The following is a 25,764-nucleotide window of genomic DNA, read 5'->3' on the forward strand; positions in this document are numbered from 1 at the left end:
TCCACCAGGCCATCAGACTGATTAGTTCATGCTGACGTAACTGTATTTCTATGTTATATTGACTATCCTGTCGTACATACTATTTATTATAAATTACTATAAATTGTACATTGCACATTTAGAAGGAGATGTAACATAAAGATTTTTACTCCTTATGTATATGAAGGATGTAATTAATAAAGTCAATTAAATGCTAGTGGTGTGCTGCAGGGATCAGTGCTTGGTCCATTTTGTTTGTCATCTATATTGGTGATCTGGATGATAATGTGGTTATCTGGATCAGCAAATTTGTGAATGACACCAAGATTGGGGGTGTAGTGGACAGTGAGGAAGGCTATCATGGTTTGCGAAGGTATCTGTATCAGCTGGAAAAAGGGGTTGAAAATGGCCGATGGAATTTAATGCAGACAAGTGCAAGGGTTTGCACTTCAGTAGGACCAACCAGGGTAGGTGTTACATAATGAACGATAGGGAAACGAAGAATGTGGTAGAACAGAGGGATCTGGGATTACATGTACATAATTTATTGAAAGTAGCATCACAGGTAGATAAGATCCTAAAGAATGGTGTTGGAACATTCACATTCATAAATCAATGTATTGAGTACAGATGACGGGATGTTGTTTAAGACATTGGTGAGGTCTAATTTGGAGTACTGTGTGCAGTTTTGGTTACCTACCTAAAGGAAAGATGTAAACAAGGGGGAAAGAGTGCAGAGAAAATTCACAAGGATGTTATTGGAACTGGAGGACCTGCGTTATAAGGAAAGATTGAATTGGTTAGGGTTGTATTCTTTAGAATGTACAAAATTATGTGGGGTATAGAAAGGGTAAGTGCAAGCAGGCTTTTTCCACTGAGGTTGGGTGGGACTACAATCAGTGGTCATGGGTTAAGGGTGAAAGGTGAGAAAATTGAGTGAAACATGAGGGGAAACCTCTTCACTCAGAGGGTTGTGAGAGTATAGATGAGTTGCCAAAACAATTGGTGCATGCGAGTTCAATTTCAACGTTTAAGAGGAGTTTGGATAGGTAGATAGATAGTTGTGATATGGAGGGCCTCAGTCTTGGTGCAGGTTGTTGGAGTAGGCAGCTTAAACGGTTTCAGCAGGGACTAGATGGGCCAAATGCACTGTCTCTGTGCTGTCCTTCTCCATGATTCTATGACTCTAAGTATTAGCTCATTATCCATGCGATATAATTGTTTTGCTTATGTAGCCTATTAACTAATTTATCTCTATCTAAGGAATATCTTATCCATAAAAGTGATAGATTTTTTAGAAGTGCCATCTTGGCTTCTTGGCTTCTTTTTCTTTATTCTTTTGTCCTACGCCTCTTGGCATCGTTTCTCAGTTCTTTATTTAGTTTGCTTAGTACTGTATGTTTTTTTGCACTCTAAAATAAACTGAAATAGAATTAAGACTACTCATCATTCCTGACTCCTGGAAAAACCCGAGGGATCAGAAATTAAACCGATATCCAACAGTTCCAAAGCAAGGGGGTATGACAGGGCTGTTCTGGTGGGAGAAGTCAGTGGCTCCTTATTTGCTGTCACAATTTTATGATCATTATCATGCTAAACACTGTATGGTGTCTTTCATTAATGACCCTCACTATCCAGGACATGCCCTCTTCTCCTCACTACCATTGGGGAGGAGATACAGGAGCCTGAAGACCCACATTCAACGTTTCAGAAACAGTTACCCACCTTCTACCATCAGATTTCCAAATGGTCCACGGACACTACCAAACGATTCCTCTTTTGCTCTGTTGATTTATTTATGTAACTTAATTTTTGTGTTTTGCACTATACTGCTGTTACAAAACAATAACCTCAAGGCATATGTCAATAAATTCTGGATTCTGATCCTGAGGAACTTGCCAGCAGGTAACACATATTATCCAGCACCCATAGTACTCACTTGAAGCAGTAGTTTGCATTGTGGACATAGTACTGGGACAATTGCCCATGATACGGTGGAGTTGCAGAGCAGAACATTGTCGGAGAAAGGTTGTACCGTCCAGACTTGCAGAATTCATCATTGTTCAGGGGGTAAGCTGGTTCAATGGCAACTCTATCCCCTGAAAGACAGAAAGTGAGTTATGGGTCTTTAAGGAACATTTCTGCATCTGCTTTCCTTCTTGCAAATCTCTTTCAGTGTGCTCAAAAATGCTTTACATCCTATGAAATTGTGTTTAAGTGTGGTTAATGCAGCCTTGAGAATAACACTGGGACTAATTTATCCACAGACCGGACCAAAACGTGACTGTACTGCCACACTGAATGATAGGCCAACAGCATTCTCTGAACAACTGAGGGAACAGGTACTGCCAAGGCAAAGACAGATGATGCTTGACAAGTGCTCAGCTCCACTAACAAAGTCAACAGGTGGTTTTAGGACACCCAAATTAGTTAATTAGCTTAGAGCGGCAGTGAAGACTTGAGAAAACCCGAGTTGCGTAGTGAATCAACATCTAGTCATACTGTTAGAATGGAAGAACTTTAAAGGGGGAGGTAATCTAGGAATTTTGATAATAATGAGTAAAAGATGTCCATAGCACTGGACGTGAAGAAGAACAGTCCTCTTCACAATAACATCATGCAGTCTTTTATTTGTTTTTTAGAGAATAAATAAACTCTCAGTTTAACGTTCCACAAAAAAATTACATCACTGATCTCCCTCCAGCCCTCGCTCTCTCCATGAATCCCTCGTCCACTCTTCCCTCCCCACTGATCTCCCTCCAGCCCTCGCCCTCTCAGTGAATCCCTTGTCCACTCTTCCCTCCCCACTGTTCTCCCTCCAGCCCTCGCTCTCTCCATGAATCCCTCGTCCACTCTTACCTCCCCACTGATCTCCCTCCAGCCCTCGCTCTCTTTGTGAGTCCCTCATCCACTCTTCCCTCCCCACTGATCTCCCTCCAGCTCTCACTCTCTCTGTGACTATCTTGTCCACTATTCCCTCCTTGCTGATCAGCACTCCCTTTCTCAGTGACCCCCTTGTCCACTATTCCCTCCCAATTCATCTCCCTCCTGGTATTTACCCCTCTCTGCAGGCAACAGAAGTACTGCCACTGCCCCTTCACCTCCTCCCTCACCACCATTCAGGACCCTAAATATTGCTTCTATGTGGGGCAACACTTCTGCCTTCTCCTCATTCAGCACTTTAGCTCTGTCCAGCACAACAGGAAGGATTTCCATTTTAATTCTACAGCTAATTCCTATTCTGTCACGTCAGTCCATGGTCTCCTCACCACAATGATGAGGCTACTCTTTATATTCCGTCCGGGTATGGAACTGAATATGAGGTGTTGCTTCTCCAAAAACTGATTTCTCTAACTTCCGGTAATTTCACCCACCCTCTCCTTCTCTATTTTTCTATTCCCCATTCTGACTCCTCTCTTACCCCTTCTCTTCTCCTCATCTACCCATCACTGTGCTTTAGTGCCCCTTTCCTCTCTCCCATGGTCCACCCTCCTCTCCCATCAGATTCCTTTACCTTCACCCCTTTACCTTTTCCACCTATCATCTCCCAGCTTCTCACTTCATTGTCCTCCCCAACCCCCTCACCTGGTTTCACCTAACACCTGCCAGCTTGTACTCCTTTCCTTCCCCCATCCTCCTTTTCTGGCTGCTTCCCCCCATCTTTCAGGTCCTGCTAAAGGGTTTCGGTCCAAAACATGGACTGTATATCCCCCCTCCCTAGATGCTGCCTCCAAGTTCCTCCAGCATTTTGTGTGTTACTCCTTCGGCGTCACCCTGGGAACGCCACACTGAAATTTTAAACTCCAAACCCTGAGGTGGAACTTGAACCTGAGTAGCCACTGGCAACACTCGACAATAACATCGGGATCTGTAGTGATGCCTCAAGCAAGAATGGTAAATCAACAATGAGAAAAAAAAGTCCAAGGTTTCAATCCCTGAATGTTTGACGAACTAAGACTTTCTAATGAACTTTTAAAACCACATTCAGCTGAAGGAACTCAACAGGTTGGGTTGAGCTGAATCTGTGGGGGAAAGGGAATGAGAACCATAGAACATTACAGCACAGAAACAGGCCTTTTGGCCCTTCTAAGCTGTGCCGAACTATTTTTCTGCCTAGTCCCACTGACCTGCACCTGGACTATATCCCTCCATACATCTCCCATCCATGTACCTGTCCAAGTTTTTCTTAAATGTTAAAAGTGAGCCCACATTTACCACTTTATCTGGCAGCTCATTCCACAGTCCCACCACTCTCTGTGTGAAGAAACCACCCCCCTCCCCATGTTCCCTTTAACCTTTCCCCCTTCACCCTTAACCCATGTCCTCTGGTTTTTTCTCCCCTAGCCTCAGTGGAAAAAGCTTGCTTGTATTCACTCTATCTATACCCATCATAATTTTATATACCTCTATCAAATCTCCCCTCATTCTTCTACGCTCCAGGGAATAAAGTCCTAACCTATTCAACCTTCTCTGTAACTGAGTTTCTCAAGTCCCGGCAACATCCTTGTAAACCTTCTCTGTACTCTTTCAACCTTATTAATATCCTTCCTGTAATTTGGTGACCAAAACTGAACACAATACTCCAAATTCAGCCTCACCAATGCCTTATACAACCTCACCATAACATTCCAACTCTTATACTCAATACTTTGATTTATAAAGGCCAATGTACCAAAAGGTCTCTTTACGACCCTATCAACCTGTGACGTCACTTTTAGGGAATTTTGTATCTGTATTCCCAGGTCGCTCTGTTCTACTGCACTCCTCAGTGCCTTACCATTTACCTTGTATGTTCTACTTTGGTTTGTCCTTCCAAAGTGCAATACCTCACACTTGTCTGTATTAAACTCCATCTGCCATTTTTCAGCCCATTTTTCCAGCTGGTCCAAATCCCTCTGCAAGCTTTGAAAACCTTCTTCACTGTCCACTACACCTCCAGTCTTTGTACCATCAGTAAATTTACTGATCCAATTTACCACATTATCATCCAGATCATTGATATAGATGACAAATAACAATGGACCCAGCACTGATCCCTATGGCACACCACTAGTCACAGCCCTCCACTCAGAGAAGCAATCCTCCACTACCACTCTTTGGCTTCTTCCATTGAGCCAATGTCTAATCCAATTTACTACCTCTCCATGTATACCTAGCGACTGAATTTTCCTAACTAACCCCCCATGCGGAACCTTGTCAAAGGCCTTACTGAAGTCCATGTAGACAACATCCACTGCCTTCCCTTCATCCACTTTTCTGGTAACCTCCTCAAAAAACTCTAATAGATTGGTTAAACATGACCTACCACACACAAAGCCATGTTGACTCTCCCTAATAAGTCCCTGTCTATCCAAATACTTGTAGCTCCTATCTCTTAGTACTCCTTCCAATAATTTACCTACTACCGATGTCAAAATTACCGGCATATAATTTCCCAGATTACTTTTAGAGCTTTTTTTAAACAACGGAACAACATGAGCTATCCTCCAATCCTCCGGCACCTCATCCATAGATACTGACATTTTAAATATATCTGCCAGGGCCCCTGCAATTTCAACACCAGTCTCCTTCAAGGTCCAAGGGAATACCCTATCAGGTCCTGGGGATTTATGTACTCTGATTTGCCTCAAGATAGTAAGCCTTGTTTGCCTTATTTCCATAGACTCCATGGCAGTTTCCTTCATAAATACAGATGCAAAAAACCCTTTTAAGATCTCCCCCATTTCTTTTGGTTCCAAACATAGCCGACCACTCTGATCTTCAAGAGGACCAATTTTATCCCTTACTATCCTTTTGCTCTTAATATACCTGTAGAAGCTCTTTGGATTATCCTTCACCTTAACTGCCAAAGCAACCTCATGTCTTCTTTTAGCCCTCCTGATTTCCTTCTTAAGTATTTTTTTTGCACTTTTTATACTCCTCAAGCACCTTATTTGCTCCCTGTTTCCTATACATGTCAATGTTTCAGCTGGAAGTACTACATCAAGATCCTAACCGTTGATAACTCCTTTCCCACCCACAGACATTGAATAACCTGCTGAGTCTCCCTAGTAAATAAGCTGTTGCTCCACATTCCTACACGTAGACTCTTTTCCACAACTTTTAAAACAGGAAGAAAGCTGAGGGAAATAAACCAATGCTTTCTTCCATGAGATACTACGGGTGTCCACACAGGACTGGATTCACCCAATCATCTTTGGAAACATTAGTGCTCAGATCACTGCCGCAGTGAAGCCCATCTCACCCCCTTTTCGAAATGCCATTAAATCCATTATTTTTCCTGTCGTCAGCTTTGAATGTTACTGTTATTCCTCTCCGTGCCTTGTGGTGCATCGGGCTGCAGTCTTGCCATTTCTTTAGTGTTATGTCTGTTGTTCACGAGGCTGAGCTGCTAGCTCGACGGTCAACCAAGCACGGATGGAAGGCGCGAAAGGAGTCAGCCAGGACCACTCACCCCAAAGTCCGGTGCTGATGCCACCACACCGCCGGCTGGCTAGTGTTGAGTGACAACGGTTAAAAAACAATATTGAACACAATGAGCAACACACATACTCAGCATCTTGTTGAGTCGTTTCAACATTTAGTGTGTGTTACTCAAGGTTCCCAGCATTTGCAGATCTCTTGTGTATTACTAAACAAAATGGCGTTCCTTTGAGAAGATATGAGGTGTATAGGGTAAATACCAGCCAGCTTTTCCACTGAGGGTTGGGTGACACTAGAACTAGAGGTCATGGGTTAAGGGTGAAAGGTGAAATGTTTCAGGGGAACCTGCTGGGGATCTTCTTCACTGGGTGGTGACAGTGTGGAAGGAGCTTCCAGAGGAAGTGATGGGTCCAGGTTTGATTTCAATAATTAAGAGAAATTTAGATAGGTACATGGATGGGAGGAGTATGGAGGGTTATGGTCTGGGTGCAGATTGATGGGAGTAGGCAGATTAATAGTTCAACACGGACTAAATGGGCCAAAGGGGCTGTTTCTGTGCTGTACCATTCTATGTCTTCTATGAGTTCAGATGTACTGAGCAACCAGAATGGGGAAGAAGCATTTCACGGACATGATAAGGATTGGGACAGTAAAATCAAAGGGTTTCAGAGGGGGGAGAGTGGTAGGTGTTGTGACCATCAATCAATCCCACATGTTATTTTTCTATAAAATGAACAGGGCGAAGAAGCTGTGGACATGACAAATCCTCTGAGTATATACAGTACCTATAAAAAGTATTCACCGCCCCCCCCCCGCCAAGAAGTTTTCATGTTCTATTGTTTTACAACAATGAATCACAATGGATTTATTTTGGCTTTTTTTGATACTGATCAACAGAAAAAGACTCTCTTGTGTCAAAGTGAAAACATATCTCTACAAAATGATCTAAATCAATTATAAATATAAAACACCAAACAATTGATTCCATAAGTATACACACGCTTTAATATGACACACCAAATCATCACTGGTGCAGCTAATTAATTTTAGAAGTCACATAATTAATTAAATGGAGATCATCGTGTGCAGTCAAGGTGTTTCTATTGGTTGTAGTAAAAATACACCTGTATCTGGAAGGTCCAACTGCTGGTGAGTCAGTATCCTGGCAAAAACAAAGCAACACTCCAAGCAACTCCACGAAAAAGTCATTGAAAAGCACAAGCCAGGAGATAGATGCAAGAAAACTTCTAAGTCACTGAATACTCCTTGGTGCACAGTTAAGTCAATCATGAAGAAATGGAAGGAATATGGCATGGCTGTACATCTGCCTAGAGTAGGCTGTCCTCAAAAACTGAGTGACTGTGCAAGAAGGGGACTAGTGAGGGAGGCCACCAAGAGACCCATGACAACTCTGGAGGAGCTACAAGCTCCAGTGGCTGAGATGGGAGAGACTGTGCATACGACAACTGTTTCCCGAGTGCTTCACCAGTTGCAGTTTTATGGGAGAGTGGTAAAGAGAAAGCCACTGTTGAAAAAAAAAACTCACATGAAACTCAGCTAGAGTTTATCAGAAGGCATGTGGGAGACTCTGAAGTCAGCTGGAAGAAGGTTGAAACCAAAATTGAGCTTTCTGCCCATCAGAATAAACACTATGTTTGGCATAAGCCAAACACTGTATATCATCAAAAACACACCATCCCTACCATGAAACATAGAGGTGGCTGCATCATGCTGTGGGAATGCTTCATTCCAGCAGGCCCGAAAAGTCTTGTGAAGGTAGAAGGTAGAGTGAATGCAGCAACACACAGTGAAATTCTGAAGGAAAACCTGATGCAGTCTGCAAGAGAACTGTGACTCGGGAGAAGATTTGTTTTCCAGCAAGACAATGACCCCAAGCATAAAGCCAAACCCTCACAGGAATGGCTTAAAAGCAGCAAAGTTAATGTCCTGGCGTGGCCAAGTCGAAGTCCGGGCCTCAATCCAATTGAGAATTCATGGCTGGACCAGAAAAGGGCTGTTCTCTCATGATCCTCATGCAATCTGACAGAGTTTGAGCAGTTTTCTAAAGAAGAATGGGGAAAAATTGCAGTGTCCAGATGTGCAAAGCTGATAGAGACCTATCCACACAGACTCAAGGCTGTAATTGCTGCCAAGGGTGCATCTGCTAAATACTGATTTGAAGGGAGTGAGTAATTATGACATCAACTATTTTGTGTTTAATAATTGTAATAAATTTAGACCAATTTGTAGAAATTTGTTTTCACTTTGACACAAATGAGCCTTTTTTTGTTGATCAGTGTCAAAAAAGCCAAATTAAATCCATTATAATTCTATGTTGTAAAACAATAAAACGTGAAGACTTCCGGGGCCGGGGGGGTGGGGGGGGGATACTTTTTATAAGCACTATACATAAAGGAGCTAAAAACAAATTACTGGAGGAACTCAGCAGGCGAGGCAGCGTCAATGGAGGGAAATAGGCAGTCAGTATTTTGGGTTGAGACTCTTCATCTGGACTGAAAGACAGAGAGGATCTTCCTTTCAATCCATTTGAAAGGCCGTAGCCCAAAATGTTTATTGTCCAATTCCCTCCACAGATGCTACCTGAGGTGCTGAGTTCCTCCACATCTTGTTTGTTGCTTCAGATACCAGCACCTGCAGTCTCGTATGTTTACACATGTACAGGACTTCTGATAACTGGGAGAACAGCGGGAAGAGTTTAAAAGGAAGACAAATTTACAGAGCGGGAGACAGAATTTGGGCTGGATGGCATGGATGCGTGAATGTAGTTGCGGAACTTGTTGAGGAAAAGGGAGTGGGGACGGAGCGGGATTTGCTGGGAGGGGTTATGCGGGTCCGGTAATGGCGGACACGGCGGCGGGGGGGAGGTGGTTGAGGGAAAGAGAGTGGAGAAGGAGCGGGATAGGGATTTGGGATCAGAGGTAGACAGCTGGGGAGAAATGGATTATAGTGAAGGGAGAAATAAAGGGAATGAGGAGATAGTGAGGGGACGGATGAATCAAAACCGAGACAAAGATAGGTGGCTTAAAGTTAAATTGGATAGATATATGGACAGGAAAGGAATGGAGGGTTATGGGCCGAGTGCAGGTCGGTGGGACTAGGTGAGAGTAAGAGTTCGGCACGGACTAGAAGGGCCGAGATGGCCTGTTTCCGTGCTGTAATTGTTATATGGTTATATGGTAATGGTCGGCAAATGGGGAGGGCACCATTATGTAACGTTTGGAGTCCAAATTAAAGAAAAGAACATGTGAATTAAAATGAGAGTCAAGAATTGAAGACATGCAAGGTTGTTTGAAATCATATAGTGCACATCATATAACATTCAGATAGTTTCCTATTGTCTTATTTCTAGTGTTTGTAATTATATAATTTTATCTGTGGCATTTTTTGTCAGTATTAATAAAAGAGTTCTGGGAAGTGCTGATTTTGACTGGTTTTTCTCCCTGGACTGGGGTCAGGCTGAACCCCTAGAACAGAAATAAAAGACAGCTCCTGAACATACTCACACACAACACACTCAAAATGCTGGAGGAACTCGGCAAGCCAGGCAGCATCTATGGGAAAGAGTACAGTCGACGTGTCGGACCAAAACCCTTCGGCAGGACTGTAATCTTCATCTTGAACGTTGACTCTTTTCCTGTACATACTCATTGGATCTAGCACCATGGTTTGGAATTCCTCTTACCTACTTGGAGATGCTTCACTCCCGGTCCCAATTTGGTCACCGTCCCAGCACCTTCATGGCCCAGAACCATTGGGTTCTTTATGTAAAAACTTCCCAACCTTCCATGTTGCCAGTAATGGACATCAGATCGGCAGATCCCAACAGTGTTCATCTGCAACTGCACCTCTGAAAACACAGCAGAGGAGACAAATCAGGTGCTCACAAATTTACTTTAAAATGCTTCTCCATTACGTAGCAAGGCACCTTACTGGGCCAGAGCCGTAGCTGTGTGCCAACTATACTTGCCAGTGGCTGTTGTGGATCAAACGGGAACAGGTAAAGCAGGACCTGAATTGGACTGCTCAGCCCATGATCCTGCTCCATCAGGTTGTGACCATCCTAATGTCACATCTGGCCTAATCACAGGGCAATTTACAATGACCAATTAACCAACCAACAGATGCATCTTTGGACTGTGGGAGGAAACCAGAGCACCTGGTAGAAAGCCAACTGGTCACAGGGAGAACATACAAACTCCTTACAGACAGTGGCAAGAGCTGTACTGTAAAGTGCTGTGCTATCCGCCATGCTACCATGCTACCATTTATGGGGAAGGAGGAACTCATCATCATGAAACAAATTAGCCTACTTGCCCAAATACCTGGCTGAGGCAAGATGAAATGTGAGCTTTTCTTTTGTAGTGTATGAATGTTGAATCACAAAATCATTGCTTGTTTTATAAATGTGCAAAAGGACTTGGATCTTTAAATTCTTAACTGCTTGCTACCTAAAGATTATTTCAATGGACTCAGATAAAGTGTGATTGTAACACCAAAGAAAGTTGAAGAGAACGTTATGCTGAGGAGAATGAAAAGACTTACCATTAAGGCCTGGTTCAGGAACTGGAAGCTTTTCCTGTGAAGAGAGAAAAAGGATAGGTGCTTGAGAAAGGATTGAACATTAATGGTTAGGATTCAAATCAAATCCTCACATTAAACTTCTATAGATGGTGCAGTTGAGAGCATCCTATCTCGGCCTGGTATGGAAAAACCAACACCCAAAAAATTAAAAGCCTACAAAAAGTAGCAGACGCAGCCCAGTCCATCACAGAAAAAGCACTCCCCACCATTGAGCACATCTACAAGGAGCACTGCCACAAGAAAGCGGCGTCCAACATCAAGGACCTCACCATCCAGACTATGACCCCTTCTCACTGCTGCCATCGGGAAGGAGGTACAGGAGCCTTAGGTCCCACACCATCAGGTTCAGGAACAATTATTACCTCTCAGCCATCAGGCTTCTGAAACAGTATGGATAACATCACCCAGCACAACTCTGAACTGATTCCATAACCTCTGTCCGCCAGAGAAAGCAGGATCTCCCAGTGGCCACACATTTTAATTCCACGCCGCATTCCCATTCTGATATGTCTATCCACGGCCTCCTCTACTGTCAAGAATGAAGCCACACTCAGGTTGGAGGAATGGCACCTTATATTCCGTCTGGGTAGCCTCCAACTTGATGGCATGATCATTGACTTCTTTAATTTCCGTTAATGCCCCACCTCCCCTTCGTACCCCATCCGTTATTTATTTTTTATTATTATTATTATTTTTTCTCTCTCTCTCCTTTTTCTCCCTCTGTCCCTCTCACTATACTCCTTGCCCGTCCTCTGGGCTTCCCCCCTCCTCCTTTCTTTCTCCCTGGGCCTCCTGTCCCATGATCCTCTCACATCCCTTTTGCCAATCACCTGTCCAGCTCTTGGCTCCATCCCTCCCCCTCCTGTCTTCTCCTATCATTTCAGATCTCCCTCCTCCCTCCTACTTTCAAATCTCTTACTATCTCTTCCTTCAGTTAGTCCTGACGAAGGGTCTCGGCCCGAAACGTTGACTGTACCTCTTCCTATAGATGCTGCCTGGCCTGTTGTGTTCACCAGCAATTTTTATGTGTGTTACTTGAAATTCCAGCATCTGCAGATATCCTCGTGTTTGTGATTCCATAACTATGGTCTCACTTTCAAGTACTCTACAATTCATAGTCTAAGTATTGTCTGTCTGTTTATTATTTTTTGTATTTGCACAGTTTGTTTTCTTTGGCATATTGGTTGTTTGTCAGTCTTTATGTGTACTCTTCATTGATTCTTTTGTATTTCTTTGTTCTACCGTGAAGCCCTGCAAGAAAATTAACCTCAAAGTAGTATGTGGTGACAGTTACATAGTTTGATAATAAATCAACTTTGAGCTACCAATGCCTATAGCTCTCTAAACATTTCCACTTACTGTACTTATCTCGATAGATTTTAAGTGTTGATAATGTACCTGCCTCAGCCACTATTTCTGGCAGCTCATTCCAAGTTCACACCACCCTTTGCATGAGGAAGTTGCCCCTGATGTTCCTTTTAATTGCTAAGCTCTGATCTGAAACCTATGCACTCTTGTGTTCATCCCCACCCCACCCCCAGAGAAAGACTACATGCTTTCACCCTGTTTACGTCTCTCATGATCTTCCTCCTTCCTCTCCAATCCTAATGAGGAGACTTGGCCCAAAACGTCGACTGTTTATGCCTTCCGTGCAGTACTGTGCAAAAGTCTGAGGCACACGTATATCTAGGGAGCCTAAGATTTTTGAACAGTACTGAATTTATCAAGAAGGAGTGGAGAGCGAGTTTGTAAATCTGGCAGGAGCAAAGGATGTTGGGAATGGTGTGGTTGGAGCACCGAGGGAGGGGTATGGGCGACAGGGAAGGAGTGCGGTGTGTGGGCGCACCCAGTTCTGAGAGGCCAGGCAAAGTGATTTGATTCCAAACAACTGGTTTATCAATCATTACGGAATTTCCCTTCAGTGCTTCCCTTTCCCACCCCTCTCACTTCTGCTTTTCCCCACCATGATTCCCCTCTCCCTGCCCCCTTCCCAGCATAGAGACCTATATCTGAATCAGGTTTATCATCTCTCACTTGGTCATGAAATTTGTTTTTTTTTGCTGCAGCATTACAGTGCAACACATAAAACTACTACAGTACTGTACAAAAGTTTCAGCAGGACCCACATTTTTAACTCCCATGTTCAGTGCCCTAACTAATGAAGTCCAGCATGCCAAACACCACCTTCACCGCCCTATCGACCATTTTCAGTGAACTATGCACGTTCATTCCAAGGCCCCTCTGTTCCACTCCCCAGGACTCTACCATTCACAGTACAAGTCCGTGGAAAACGGAGGAATCAGAATCAGATTTAATATTACTGGCATTGTCATGAAATTTGCTGTCTTTGTGGCAGCAGTACAATGCAATTCATAATAATAGAGGAAAACATGAATTACAGTAAGAATATAATATTGAATAGTTAAATAAGTATATGCAAAAAAATTTTTTTAAATTAAAAGTGAGGTAGTGTTCATGGATTCAATGTCCATTCTGAAATTGGATGGCAGAGAAGAAGAAGTTGTTCCTGAATCGCTGAGTGTGTGTCTTCATGCTTCTGTACCTCCTCCTTGACAGTAGCAATGAGAAGAGGGCATGTCCTGGGTGATGGGGGTCCTTAATACTGGATGCCACCTTTTTGAGGCATCATTCCTTGAAGATGTCCTAGATACTACAGAGGCTAGAGCCCATGATAGAGCTAAGTTCGTCATGCTAGTTCAAATGCTAGTTAAGCCCATGTCCTGTACGAATGTTAAAAGCTTTCCAATGAATTATCTTTAAACTCCTGACTGTGCCAGGTCTTCAGTTAAACTGTGTCTCACAGGCATTCTAACTGTAGTTTAACCTCATTCCCTTCAGGTGTTTCACCCCCGGTCACTATGTGCAATATTATTTTACATCAACCTTATGCTTTGGATCAATTTGTTTCGTGCAAAATTTGAAGACGGGTATGTCCACATACCTTGTTTTATGTCAACTGAGATATACCTCAGAGTTGCCTAATCCATGAAGGAGTTGAATAAACCATGAAGGATTAATATACAGGTGCCACTTATTTATTTATCTATTGGCCCTTTCCGCCCTTCAAGCCACGCCACCCAGCAACCCCCCGATTTCATCCTAGCCCAATCACGGATTAATCTACCCAGCAGACTGCGGGAGGACACCGAGCAGCTGAAGAAAAGCCACGCTGTCATGGGAGAACGTACGGGCAGCAGCAGGAATTGAACCAGGGTTAGCTGAACTGTATGCTAACCACTATGCTGCTGTGCCACTCTGATGGCATGAAGGTCCTCAAAAATGAGAAGTCTGTTTCTTTTCAACCTTTATCAGTTCTGGAGTCTGTCCAGTAAGCATTTTAAGTAAGTAGCTTGGGTATTAAATGTTCTATAGAGTCATAGAGAAGTACAGCACAGAAACAGGCCCTCAGCCCAACTAATCCATGCCAAATCTGCCTGCTCCCATCACCCTGCACTGGGACCATAGCCCTCCATATCTCTACCATCCTTGTGCCTATCCAAACTTCTCTTAAGTTTTGAAATTGAGCTCACATGCACCACATACACTGGCAGCTTATTCCATGCTCTTACAGCCCTCTGAGTGTAGAGGTTTTCCCATATGTTCCTCTTAAACTTCTCACCTTTCACCCTTAACCCCTGACCTCTGGCTATAGTTCCACCCAACCTCCGTGGAAAAAGCCTGCTTGCATTTACCCTATCCATACCCCTCATAATTCTGTATACCTCTATCAAATCTCCTCCCAATCTTCTACGCTCCAAGGAATAAAGTCCTAACTTATTCAATCTTTCCTTGTAACTCAGGTCCTCCAGATCTGGCAACTTCTTTGTAAATTTTCTCTGTCCTCTTTCAACCTTTTTTACATTTTTCCTGTAGGTAGGTGACCAAAACTGCACACAATACTCCAAATGAGGCCTAACTGATGATCAGAGGTACAACATCAACATAACATCCTGTCGCTTGTACTCAATACTCTTATTTATGAAGGTCAATATGCCAAAAGCTTTCATTGCGACCCTATCTACCTGTTACGCCACTTTCACGTTTTCTGGTATTCAGCTGTTGTAGTGAGCTCAGGGGATGTCTGACTTTGGCAGAACCCAAACTTAGTTTCTGGGAGCAGGTTAGTGAATAGTGTCACTTCATGGCGTTATTGACTAACCCTTCAATCACTTTGTCGATGCTCAAGTGTTGACTAAAGGAGCGGTAACCAGCTGGGTTGGGTTTTGATTCTTGTGGACAGAACACACCTGGGCAATTTTCCTCATTGTTGGGTAGATGCCAGGGTTGTAGCTGTACTGGTTTAGCTTAGCCAAGGGCACAGCAAGTTCTGGAACACAAATCTTCAGTACTATTGCCAGAAATGTTTTCAGAGCCCATAGTCTTTGCTGTACCAAGAGACTTCAGCTGTACCTTGATATCACATAGAATACAAAGCAGACACAGGCAGAAATGCGCGCGCGTGCACACACACACACACACACATACACACACCCACACAGGTAACTGCAGGCTGGCAAGTCTTACATTAGTGTTGCAAAATTACAAGGAAAAATATCAGAGGAATTATTATTATTAATTTGTGTTTGAAGAGGCATGGACTGATTGGGGATAGTCAATGAAACTTTGTTCGTGGGAGATCAAGTCCGACTGCATTTTTCGAGGATAGGACTAAACACATTGATGTAGTCCATGTGGACTTTGGAAAAGCTCTTTACCAAGGCCATGCTCACTCAACGGTTTTATTGGTAGGAACTGAGTTCTCAGTGAAATTGGAGGAGATTATGTTTATTTGTCACTTGTACATCAAAACTTACAATGAAATGCGTCATTTGCATAACAGCCAACATAATCTGAGGTTGCTTCCAGTGCTAACATAGCATAATCACAATTTACTAACCCTAACCCATGCGTCTTTAGAATGTGGGAGGAAATCGGAGCACCTTTAGGAAACTCATGCAGTCATGGGGAGAACGCTCGAACTCTTTGCAGACAGCTGCAGGAATTGAATCCCGAGCTTATGGCTGGCACTGTCAAGTATTACGCTTAATGCAGTCCATCCGAGGAGTGGTGGAGCAGGTTTCAGGAAACCCACACGGCTCCTCCTGATCCAGCTTCTTGAACAACATAAAGGGCTCAGTCTCGAAACAGCTTTGATACTCTCTTCTCTCTTGTGGCAATCACCTGCTCACAGGAGAGGGAAATTGGACAAGGGAATCTCTGCCTACTCCTCATTAGGAGGATTAACTCTCAAGAGTTGGGGAAGCAAGACTATGGCACTGTCCTATGCTGGGCCAGTCAATGTCCCTGTTTAAAAATAAGACACAAGCCAGGATGAGGCAGCACGGTAGCGTAGTGGTTAGCACAGCATTTTACAGTACAGTGGAAACAGGTTCAATTCCCACCACTGCCTGTAAGGCGTTTGTACGTTCTCCCTGTGACTGTGTGGGTTTCCTCCGGGTGCTCTGGTTTCCTCCCAGGGCCAAAGACTTACTGATTCATAGGTTAATTGGTCATCGTAAATTGTCCCATGACTAGGCTAGGATTAAATTGGGGATTGCCGGGTGGCGTGGCTCAAAGAGCTGGAAACGCCTGTTCCCTGTATCTCAATAAGTAAATAAATGATAAGATGATATTTTCCTGAAGATGCTGGAAATCCGGTATAACACACACACAAAATGGTGAGGAACTCAGTAAGTCAGGCGATGTCAATGGTTAGGAATAAAGAGTTGACATTTTGGGCCAAGACTCTTCCTCAGGATTAAGATGATATTTGTCTTTCAGAGGGTGATGAGTCTTTGGAGCTCTTTTTCCCCAAGAGGCTTTGGATATATTTAGGGTCATAGAGTAATAGAGCATGGTAACAGGCATATTGGCCCAACCCATCTATGCCGACTGGAACGCCAATCCAAACTAATCCAATGGTAAGTATAAGCTTGTAGGGGTAAGGCAGAGATAGATAGAGTCTTGATTAGCCGGAAGAATAGAGGAAGTTTACATAATAAAACCATAAGACATAGGAACAGAATTAGGCTATTTGGCCCATCAAGTCTGCTCCGCCATTTCATCATGGCTGATTTATTATCCCACTTAATCCCATTCTCCTACCTTCTCTCTATAACCTTCGACGCTCTGACTAATCAAGAATCTGTCAGGTTCCTGATTTTCCAGAGATGAGTAGGAAAGCAGAGCTGATTAGATTGCCCAAGATCCCACTGAATGGTGAAGCAGACTCCAGGGCCGAATGGCCTGTCCTTCTCCTTATGCTGTGTATGGTTCTACACCGCTGCCCTTGCTTAGCTGCTCTCTCGGTTCCACCAGGCTCTGCAGGGCACATTGCCACTTCATTTGGCAACCTCCACTTTCAACTCTCTGCGCCCCACCCTACTTCCTGGTAGTTCAGCAGTGGAGAGTGCTGAGGGTCTTTCAGAGGGTAAGGGTAAAGGGTAAGTAAGGGAGATCAGCCTGTCTGGAGATTTCACTCATTCTGGCAGGATGACAGACCATTTCTCTCTCTCACTCTCTCTCACTCACACACACAGGCACAGACACTTATCAGGAGTGTCTTCACCGCAGTGAAAATTCACTAGCACAAAGAGGGGAGATGGAAATTAGACAGAACAATGCCAGCTCAAATACTCACATTTTTGCAGAGGATTTTGCAGGGTTAGGTTCAGGGTGAGCCTGAAGACCAGCAACTCAGGGTTTAACAACAGTTTCTTCCCCACTGCTATCACACTCAATAACTACCTCAAACTGCAATTCCCTCCCTCAACTTGCATTAAGGTAGTTAGTGTAACTACTCTTTATTTTGTCATGTAAGTTGTAGAACATGGAACATTACAGCACAGTACAGGGCCTTCAGCCCACGACATAGTGCCAATTTTTTGCCTACTCCAAGATCAATCTGTCGCTTCCCTCCTACATAGCCCTTCATTTTTCTATTACCCGTGTGCCTATCCAAGATTCTCTTAAAAGTTCCTAATGTATCTGCCCCTATCACCACCCCACTCTGTGTAAAATGCTTACCTCTGATATCCACCCCCTCCCTCTACTTATGTTCATTATGTTCACTTACTGCAGTACTTTTGGAACATAGAACATTACAGCATAATTACAGCCTTTTGGCTCACTCTGTTGTGCCAACCCTTTAACCTACTTCAAGATCCCTCCTACGTGGCCCTCCCTTTCTCTACCATCCATGTGCCTGTCTAGTGTGTCTACCAAGCTGCCTCTATCAGTCTCCTTCGCTCCAGGGAAGTGCACAATCAGCAAATCCCTACTATCTCACTTTGTAATTGAGGTAACATCCTGGCACGTCTTTCTGCACATTCTCCAACACAGTCAGTTTGCCTTGCAGACCTGGTGGTTCACCATCCCCATTGCCAGTGACTTTCTCTGTGCCACTCCAGGCAAACTGCCCCAGCTGATGGCGAAGAACACCAGTCGGTGGAGGTTATTTCCCCACCGCACACCAAAACCATAGGTCTGTACACAACAGCAGCCCAGCAACTTTCTCTTATGTCCAATCCCCAACAAGAAAGTCACGTCCATTTTCATGTGCACAAGGATGGTGAGGTAGCCCACATCAGCATCATAGACGTGTGGGTACAGACAACATACAGAAGATTACACTGGGGATATTGTGTTCAGTTCTGGTCACCTCATTATAGGGAGGATGTGGAAGCTTTAGAAAGGGTGCAGTTGAGACTTACCTGGAGATTTACCACGATTAGCGAGCACGGCTTATGAGGATAGGTTGAGGAAGTTAGGGCTTTTCTTTTTTCCAATGTAAGGAGAGAGTGTTGACCTGACAGAGGTGAGGCAAAGGTAGAGAGGACACACAGCAGCTTTTTCCCAGCGCAGACATGGCTAAAGCTGAATGGGAATCACTTTAAAGTGATTGGAGGGAAGTATACAGAGGGATGTCAGAGGTAGCTTTTTTTATACTGAATGTTAAGTGCCTGGGGCGGTGGTTGAGGTAGATAGATTAGGGACATTGAAGAGGCCCAAGGATGATAGAAAAAATAGAGAGCTATGTGGGAGAGAAGTGTTAGAGTGATCTTGGAGATGGCTAAAAGGTTGGTACAACATCATGGGCTCAAGGCCATGTACTGTGCTCAACTGTATTTCCCTGCCCATCTGCTCCTTTATATACACTAACTTGTGTAAGCATTAAACAAGACTCCATTCAGAACTACCTCTGCTCCTGTGAAACAGAACAAGGCCACACACTGCACCCGTTGCAGGTTGAATCCATCCCTTTACCAAGGCAACAGTGAGAACTTTGGCCTATGTCCTCAGCCCCAATGTGTCATACCTTATGCGCACAGGGTTCGGAATGAGGCACAAAGGAAAGAAGTAATTACCATTCGCAGATCCCCAGGACCGTACGCCATGACCGAGAGGTTGCTGTGCACCGGCATGGCTGCTCTTTCCACCTGAAACTGGGACAGCTGCAAGCGCTTTTTAAAGCTGTTCAGATAAAAGCCTTTTTTTTTATCTCTCTGCTGTCCTTGACATAAAGCTGTGTTGCGTTTGTCTCTTTCCCTCTCACTTCATCAGGCCAAAGTCTGTCTTTGCTGTGATGATAAAAGCATTTTTTACTCTGTAAGTCTTCTGTCTGACTTTAGCTTTCTTTCTGACTTGGGGGGACACCAACCTTCCTCCACAAATGTCTTGAGATCATCCATCTAATTGCTAATTACAGAGTTGTACAGGACAGTTGTTTGTCATATATATTAATGATCTGGATGACGGGGTGGTAAATTGGATTAGTAAGTAGGCAGATGATACTAAGATAGGTGGTGTTGTGGATAATGAAGTAGGTTTTCAAAGCTTGCAGAGAGATTTAGGACAGTTAGGAGAGTGGGCTGAAAGATGACAGATGGAGTTTAATGCTGAAAAATATGAGGTGCTACATTTTGGTGGGACTAATCAAAATAGGACATACATGGTAAATGGTAGGGCATTGAAGAATGCTATAGAACAGAGGGATCTAGGAATAATGGTGCATAGTTCCCTGAAGGTGGAATCTCATGTGGATAGGGTGGTGAAGAAAGCTTTTGGTATACTGGCCTTTATTAATCAGAGCATTGAGTATAGGAGTTGGGATGTAATGTTGAAATTGTACAAGTCATTGGTGAGGCCAAATTTGGAGTATTGTGTACAGTTCTGGTCACCGAATTATAGGAAAGATGTCAATAACATTGAGAGAATACAGAGGAGGTTTACTAAAATGTTGCCTGGGTTTCATCTCCTAAGTTACAGAGAAAGGTAGAACAAGTTAGGTCTTTATTCTTTGGAGCGTAGAAGGTTGAGGGGGGACTTGATAGAGGTGTTTAAAATTATGAGGGGGATTGATAGAGTTGACGTGAATAGGCTTTTTCCATTGAGAGTGGGGAAGATTCAAACAAGAGGACATGAGTTGAGAGTTAAAGGACAAAAGTTTAGGGGTAACATGAGGGGGAACTTCTTACTCAGAGAGTGGTAGCTACGTGGAATGAGCTTCCAGCAGGAGTGGTTGAGGCAGGTTCGATGTTGTCGTTTAAAGTTAAATTGGATAGATATATGGACAGGACAGGAATGGAGGGTTATGGGCTGAGTGCAGGTCGGTGGGACTAGGTGAGAGTAAGAGTTCGGCACGGACGAGAAGGGCCAAGATGGCCTGTTTCCGTGCTGTAATTGTTATATGGTTATATGGACAGAAGCAGGCCACTCGGCCCAACTTGTACATGCTGACTAGCTGCCTACCTGATCTAGTCCCATCCCACACACCGATCTTTCCCCCTCACCCAATCTCACCTATTACCTGCCGACTTACATCAGTAAGGCTGATCAACACCATCAATTAGCCCACTCCTCCATATGCCCCGGCCAATACTACTTTATCATTTCTTGTCAGTCACTTTATTGTACAGAAGCTCCCATGCCTAGCGTCACTTTATGAGCATACATTCAATCCACGTGAATAAGATAGCTTATGTGTTTATATTTATTGTGAGCTTTTTTATTATTGTGTCCTTTATCTTGTTGTGTTTTTTTGTGCTCCATTGGATCCAAGGTAACAGTTATTTTTGTTCTCCTTTACACTGTGTACTGGAAATGACATTAAACAGTCTTGAATCTTGAAATAACCCTGTGACCCATTCCCCACAGGAATTATGCAACCACATTGGATAACAAATTGTTTTGGAAGATTTGCCTCCTCAGAATTTTTTAAAATTTATGTTAGACCACCTGAAGCTGAACATAAATATAATTTCAGACTACTTGTATCACAGAAGAATTTGGAGAAACAAAAAAATTAACATTTATTGAATGTACTGCATCTAATTACATAATGGTGCAGATCATAACTCCCGACACAGACTGGGAGACCGTTCCGCTGAACAACTATGCTCTGTCCACTAGAGAAAGCAGAATCTCCCAGTGGCCACACATTTTAATTCCATGTCCCATTCCCATTCTGATATGTCCATCCATGGGCCCCTCTACTGCCAAGATGAAGCCACACTCAGATTGGAGGAACAAAACCTTATATTCCATCTGGGTAGCCTCCAACCTGATGGCATGAACATTGACTTCTCTAACTTCTGTTAATGCCCCTCCTCCCCTTCTTACCCCATCCCTTATTTATTTATTTATTTATTTATTTCCCCCCCCCCCCCCCCCCACCTTTCTTTCTCTCTCTTTTTTCTCACAGTCCCTCTCACTATATCTTCCTCTGGTGCGCCTCCCATCCCATGATCCTCTCCCTTCTCCAGCTTTGTACCCCTTTTGCCAATCACCTGTCCAACTCTTGGCTCCATCCCTCCCTCTCCTGTCTTCTCCTGTCATTTTGGATCTCCCCCTCCCCCTCCCACTTTCAAATCTCTTACTATCTCTTCTTTCAGTTCGTCCTGACGAAAGGTCTCGGCCCGAAATGTCGACTGTACCTCTTTCTATAGATGCTGCCTGGCCTGCTGCGTTCACCAGCATTTTGTGTGTGTTACATAATGGTGCTGATGCTTTGCAATAGTTCAACTAAGCTAAAAGTACTTTGTTGACAATTTTCATTTGTCCTGAGTGTCTGAGGCTCCTTGCTGAAGTGTCCAACAATCATCAGCCAGCATTGATAGATTCCAGTTGCTCTGATACCGTTTCTCCATGACCACATTGAAACCCTTCACTACGTTCACCACATACAGCACCAAGACTTGCAGAGAAGGAGGCTAAACGGGAATGTGGAAAATCAATCTTTAGTGGCATGTCACACTTCGTAGTTTTGTATACTTGAAGCATATGCCAAGCAACTGCACGTAGTTTGGTGCTCTGTAGTTAACAAGAAAACTTTCAAAAACATCCTTGAATGCCTTCCCTGCAGTTTTCTCCAGTCCCACTAGAAGTTCTTCAAACTGCCTGTCATTGATGACAGGTTTGATTTGTGGACCAACAAAAGTGCCTTCCTTAATCTTGGTATCAGTTATTATAACTTGAATAATGAATTGAAATAACAAATATACTGCAGGTGATTTTTTAAGTGTTGTGTGATACGGAAATTTTCATGATCAGCAGCCTATAAGATATAAGCAACTGTATTGAGGAAGGAAAATATACTGTAATTGCTTTACTTATTTATTGTTATTATTTTTCTTCTTCTTCTATATTATGTATTGCATGAACTGCTGCTGCTAAGTTAACAAATTTCACAACACATGCCGGTGATAATAAACCTGATTTTGATTCTGATGCTTGTTGTACAGTGTGGTTAATGACAGTGGTGCCGAGATTGAGGAATGAAGAAATAAATGACTAATTTATGTTCAATTTTGCTGATGAGCAAAAAGTCGATCTGTTACACAGACACACATTGGGAACTTGGGATGTGTTGACAGGCCAAATGTATTTTGCTGTTGCTTTACTTTTGAACAGGTCAACATGCCCTCAGTTTCTGATTGCAAACATGATTACGTTACCTACTGGATAAGAAAGAGATTACAGTAATGAAAAAAAAGCGATGTGTCCAAGCTTAAACCTGGGATCTCAACTTGATTGAGAATTTGGCTTATATATTTTCCTTCTTTAACCTAAAGGGCTAAAAATATGCTAGTGTTTTATACACTCAGTTGTCACTTTATTAGGTACCTCCTGTACATCTGCTTATTTATGCAAATATCTAATTAGCTAATCATTTGGCAGCAACTGAATGCATAAAAGCACGCAGCCATGGTCAAGAGGTTCAGCTGATGGTACTAGAATCGGTACTCACTGCCTCGTTTATTATTTATTATTATTTATTGTAGTGCCTGCACTGTTTTGTGCACTTTATGCAGTCCTAGATAGGACTGTAGTCTAGTGTAGTTTTTGTGTTTTTTCTTACGTAGTTCAGTGTAGTTTTTCTATTGTTTCATGTAGCACCATGGTCCTGGAAAACGTTGTCTCATTTTTACTATGTTCTGTACCAGTAGTTATGGTTGAAATGACAATAAAAAAATGACTTGAAACCTTGAAATCTTTTGACCGGTTGGTGCCAGACAGTGTGGTTTGAGTATCTCAGAAACTACTGATCTCCTGGGATTTCCAACCACAACAGTATCTAGAATTTACAGAGAAGGGTGCAAAAAACAAAAACTATCCAGTGAGCGGCGGTTCTGTGGGCAAAAACACCTTGTTAACGAGGGAGGTCAGAGAATGGCCAGACTGGTTCAAGCTGACAGGACAGTAACAGTAACTCAAATAACCATGTGCTACAGCAGCAGTCTGCAGAAGAGCATCTCTGAATGCACAACATGTGGAACATTGAAGTGAATGGGCGACAGCTGAAGAAGACCATGAACATACATACATCACATTTAAATCACTCAGAAGTACAGAATGGGAGCAATACTAGTGTTGGATTGATCTGGCAGAAATACAATACACATGCGATGAGCCAAGTCATACCTCTTCTGGATGGTATTGGCCATAGCCTGTTCAATCGCTCCCCTACAGTTAGCGGTTCCAAATGCTGCGACGCGTTGAGCTGACTCCTCCTGCCCTTAAAGTGGAGCAGGTCCAAAAGAGAGTGCAGTCTGCAGGTGATGTACTTCTGAGCTCCTGCTCTCCTGACGTTCACTGACGTCAAAAAGTTTTAACTGTTCCTAAGCATGTCTAATACTTAAAAATGAATCACTCAAATTGATTGTCAGGTGCACATGTACACATATGCAGGGTTGCGATGCAAAACTTAGTCTCGAGCAGCCTCACTGGCCCATGATATCAGATACATGGCACGCACAGGAAAAACATTAGTGAAACACAAATTATGCAGAATCCTTCCACGAAAAATACAAAGTCCTGCGTACTGTAAAGTGCCGCCATACTGAGCTATTGATTAAGGTTCTGAGGTTCTTGAACCAAACGGTTGAGGAGAAGTAATTGGTGAACGCAGCAGGCCAGGCAGCATCTCCAGGAGGAGGTACAGTTGACGTTTCAGGCCGAGACCCTTCGTCAGGACAGACGAAGTGTCTCGGCCTGAAACGTCGACTGTACCTCCTCCTGGAGATGCTGCCTGGCCTGCTGCGTTCACCAGCAACTTTGATGGGTGTTGCTTGAATTTCCAGCATCTGCAGAATTCCTCGTGTTTGCGAGGAGAAGTAATTGTTGGGACTTTATGCTTCTACATATCCTGCCCAATGATCAGGTCAAGTTGCCCTAATTTTTTTCAAAGATCAGAACTATGCAAAGAAAAATAAATCTAATTAACTGCAATGGAAAATAGCAACAAATAATTCAAGGATATTGAAATCAGGTTAAGGGTGAAAAGTGACAAATTTAAGGGGATCATGAGGGGAAACTTCTTCATTCAGAGGGTTGTGAGAGGGTTGAACTGCCAGTGCAAGTGGTGCATGTGAGCTCAATTTCAATGTTTAAGAGAAGTTTGGATAGGTACATGGATGGTAGGGTAGGGAGGGCTATGGTCCTGGTGTAGGACAATGGGAGTAGGCAGCTTAAATAGTTCAGCATGGACTAGATGGGCTTAAGGGCCTGTTCCTGTGCTGTACTTTTCTCAGAATCAGAATCGGGTTTATTATCACTGGCATGTGACTTGAAATTTGTTAACTTAGTAGCAGCAGTTCAATGCAATACCCAATATAGAAGGGAAAAAAATAAAATAATAATAATAAATAAGTAAATCAGTTACAGTATACATATATTGAATAGATTAAAAATCGTGCAAAAAACAGAAATACTATATATTTAAAAAGTGAGGTAATGTCCAAGGGTTCAATGTCCATTTGGGAATTGGATGGCAGTGGAGAAGAAGCTGTTCCTGAATTGCTGAGTGTGTGCCTTCAGGCTTCTGTATCAGTGAGAAAAGGGCATGCCCTGGGTGCTGGAAGTCCTTAATAATGGACGCTGCCCTTCTGAGACATCACTCCTTGAAGCTATCCTGGGTACTTTGTATGCTTGTATCCCGGATGGAGCCAACTAAATTTACAACCCTCTGCAGCTTCTATCGGTCCTGTGAAGTAGCCCCCCCGTCCCCATACCAGACAGTGATGCAGCCTGTCAGAATGCTCTCCATGGTACATTTATAGAAGTTTTCGAGTATACAGTAAGGTAAACTTTAAGTCATCACGTAATATAAAAGGATTGGATGCATATATAGAGCTTGTCAAATATTTTCAGGAAAGTTTCCTTAATATGCAGAGGTCCCAACTATGGAGGTCTCTGTGGTTAATGTGACCCTATTACCATAAGACCATAAGACATAGGAGC

General features: G+C 43.3%; 1 protein-coding gene across 1 annotated transcript in view; it reads right to left on the reverse strand.

The window, feature by feature from the left end:
* LOC140211857 (sorbitol dehydrogenase-like) overlaps nucleotides 1-19,492 on the reverse strand; it is a 54,395-nt gene extending 34,903 nt beyond the window's left edge. Inside the window, exons 1-4 of the mRNA XM_072282034.1 lie at nucleotides 19,392-19,492; nucleotides 10,966-10,999; nucleotides 10,106-10,270; nucleotides 1,919-2,078 (exon numbers count right to left, since the gene is read on the reverse strand). Coding sequence (XP_072138135.1) covers nucleotides 1,919-2,078; nucleotides 10,106-10,270; nucleotides 10,966-10,999; nucleotides 19,392-19,448 — 416 coding nt within the window. The 5' untranslated portion in view covers nucleotides 19,449-19,492. The remainder of the gene's footprint in view (nucleotides 1-1,918; nucleotides 2,079-10,105; nucleotides 10,271-10,965; nucleotides 11,000-19,391) is intronic.
* Nucleotides 19,493-25,764: the final 6,272 nt, after the last annotated feature.

This window comes from Mobula birostris, chromosome 18 (genome assembly GCF_030028105.1).
Source record: "Mobula birostris isolate sMobBir1 chromosome 18, sMobBir1.hap1, whole genome shotgun sequence".
In the NCBI taxonomy this organism is placed as follows: Eukaryota; Metazoa; Chordata; class Chondrichthyes; order Myliobatiformes; family Myliobatidae; genus Mobula; species Mobula birostris.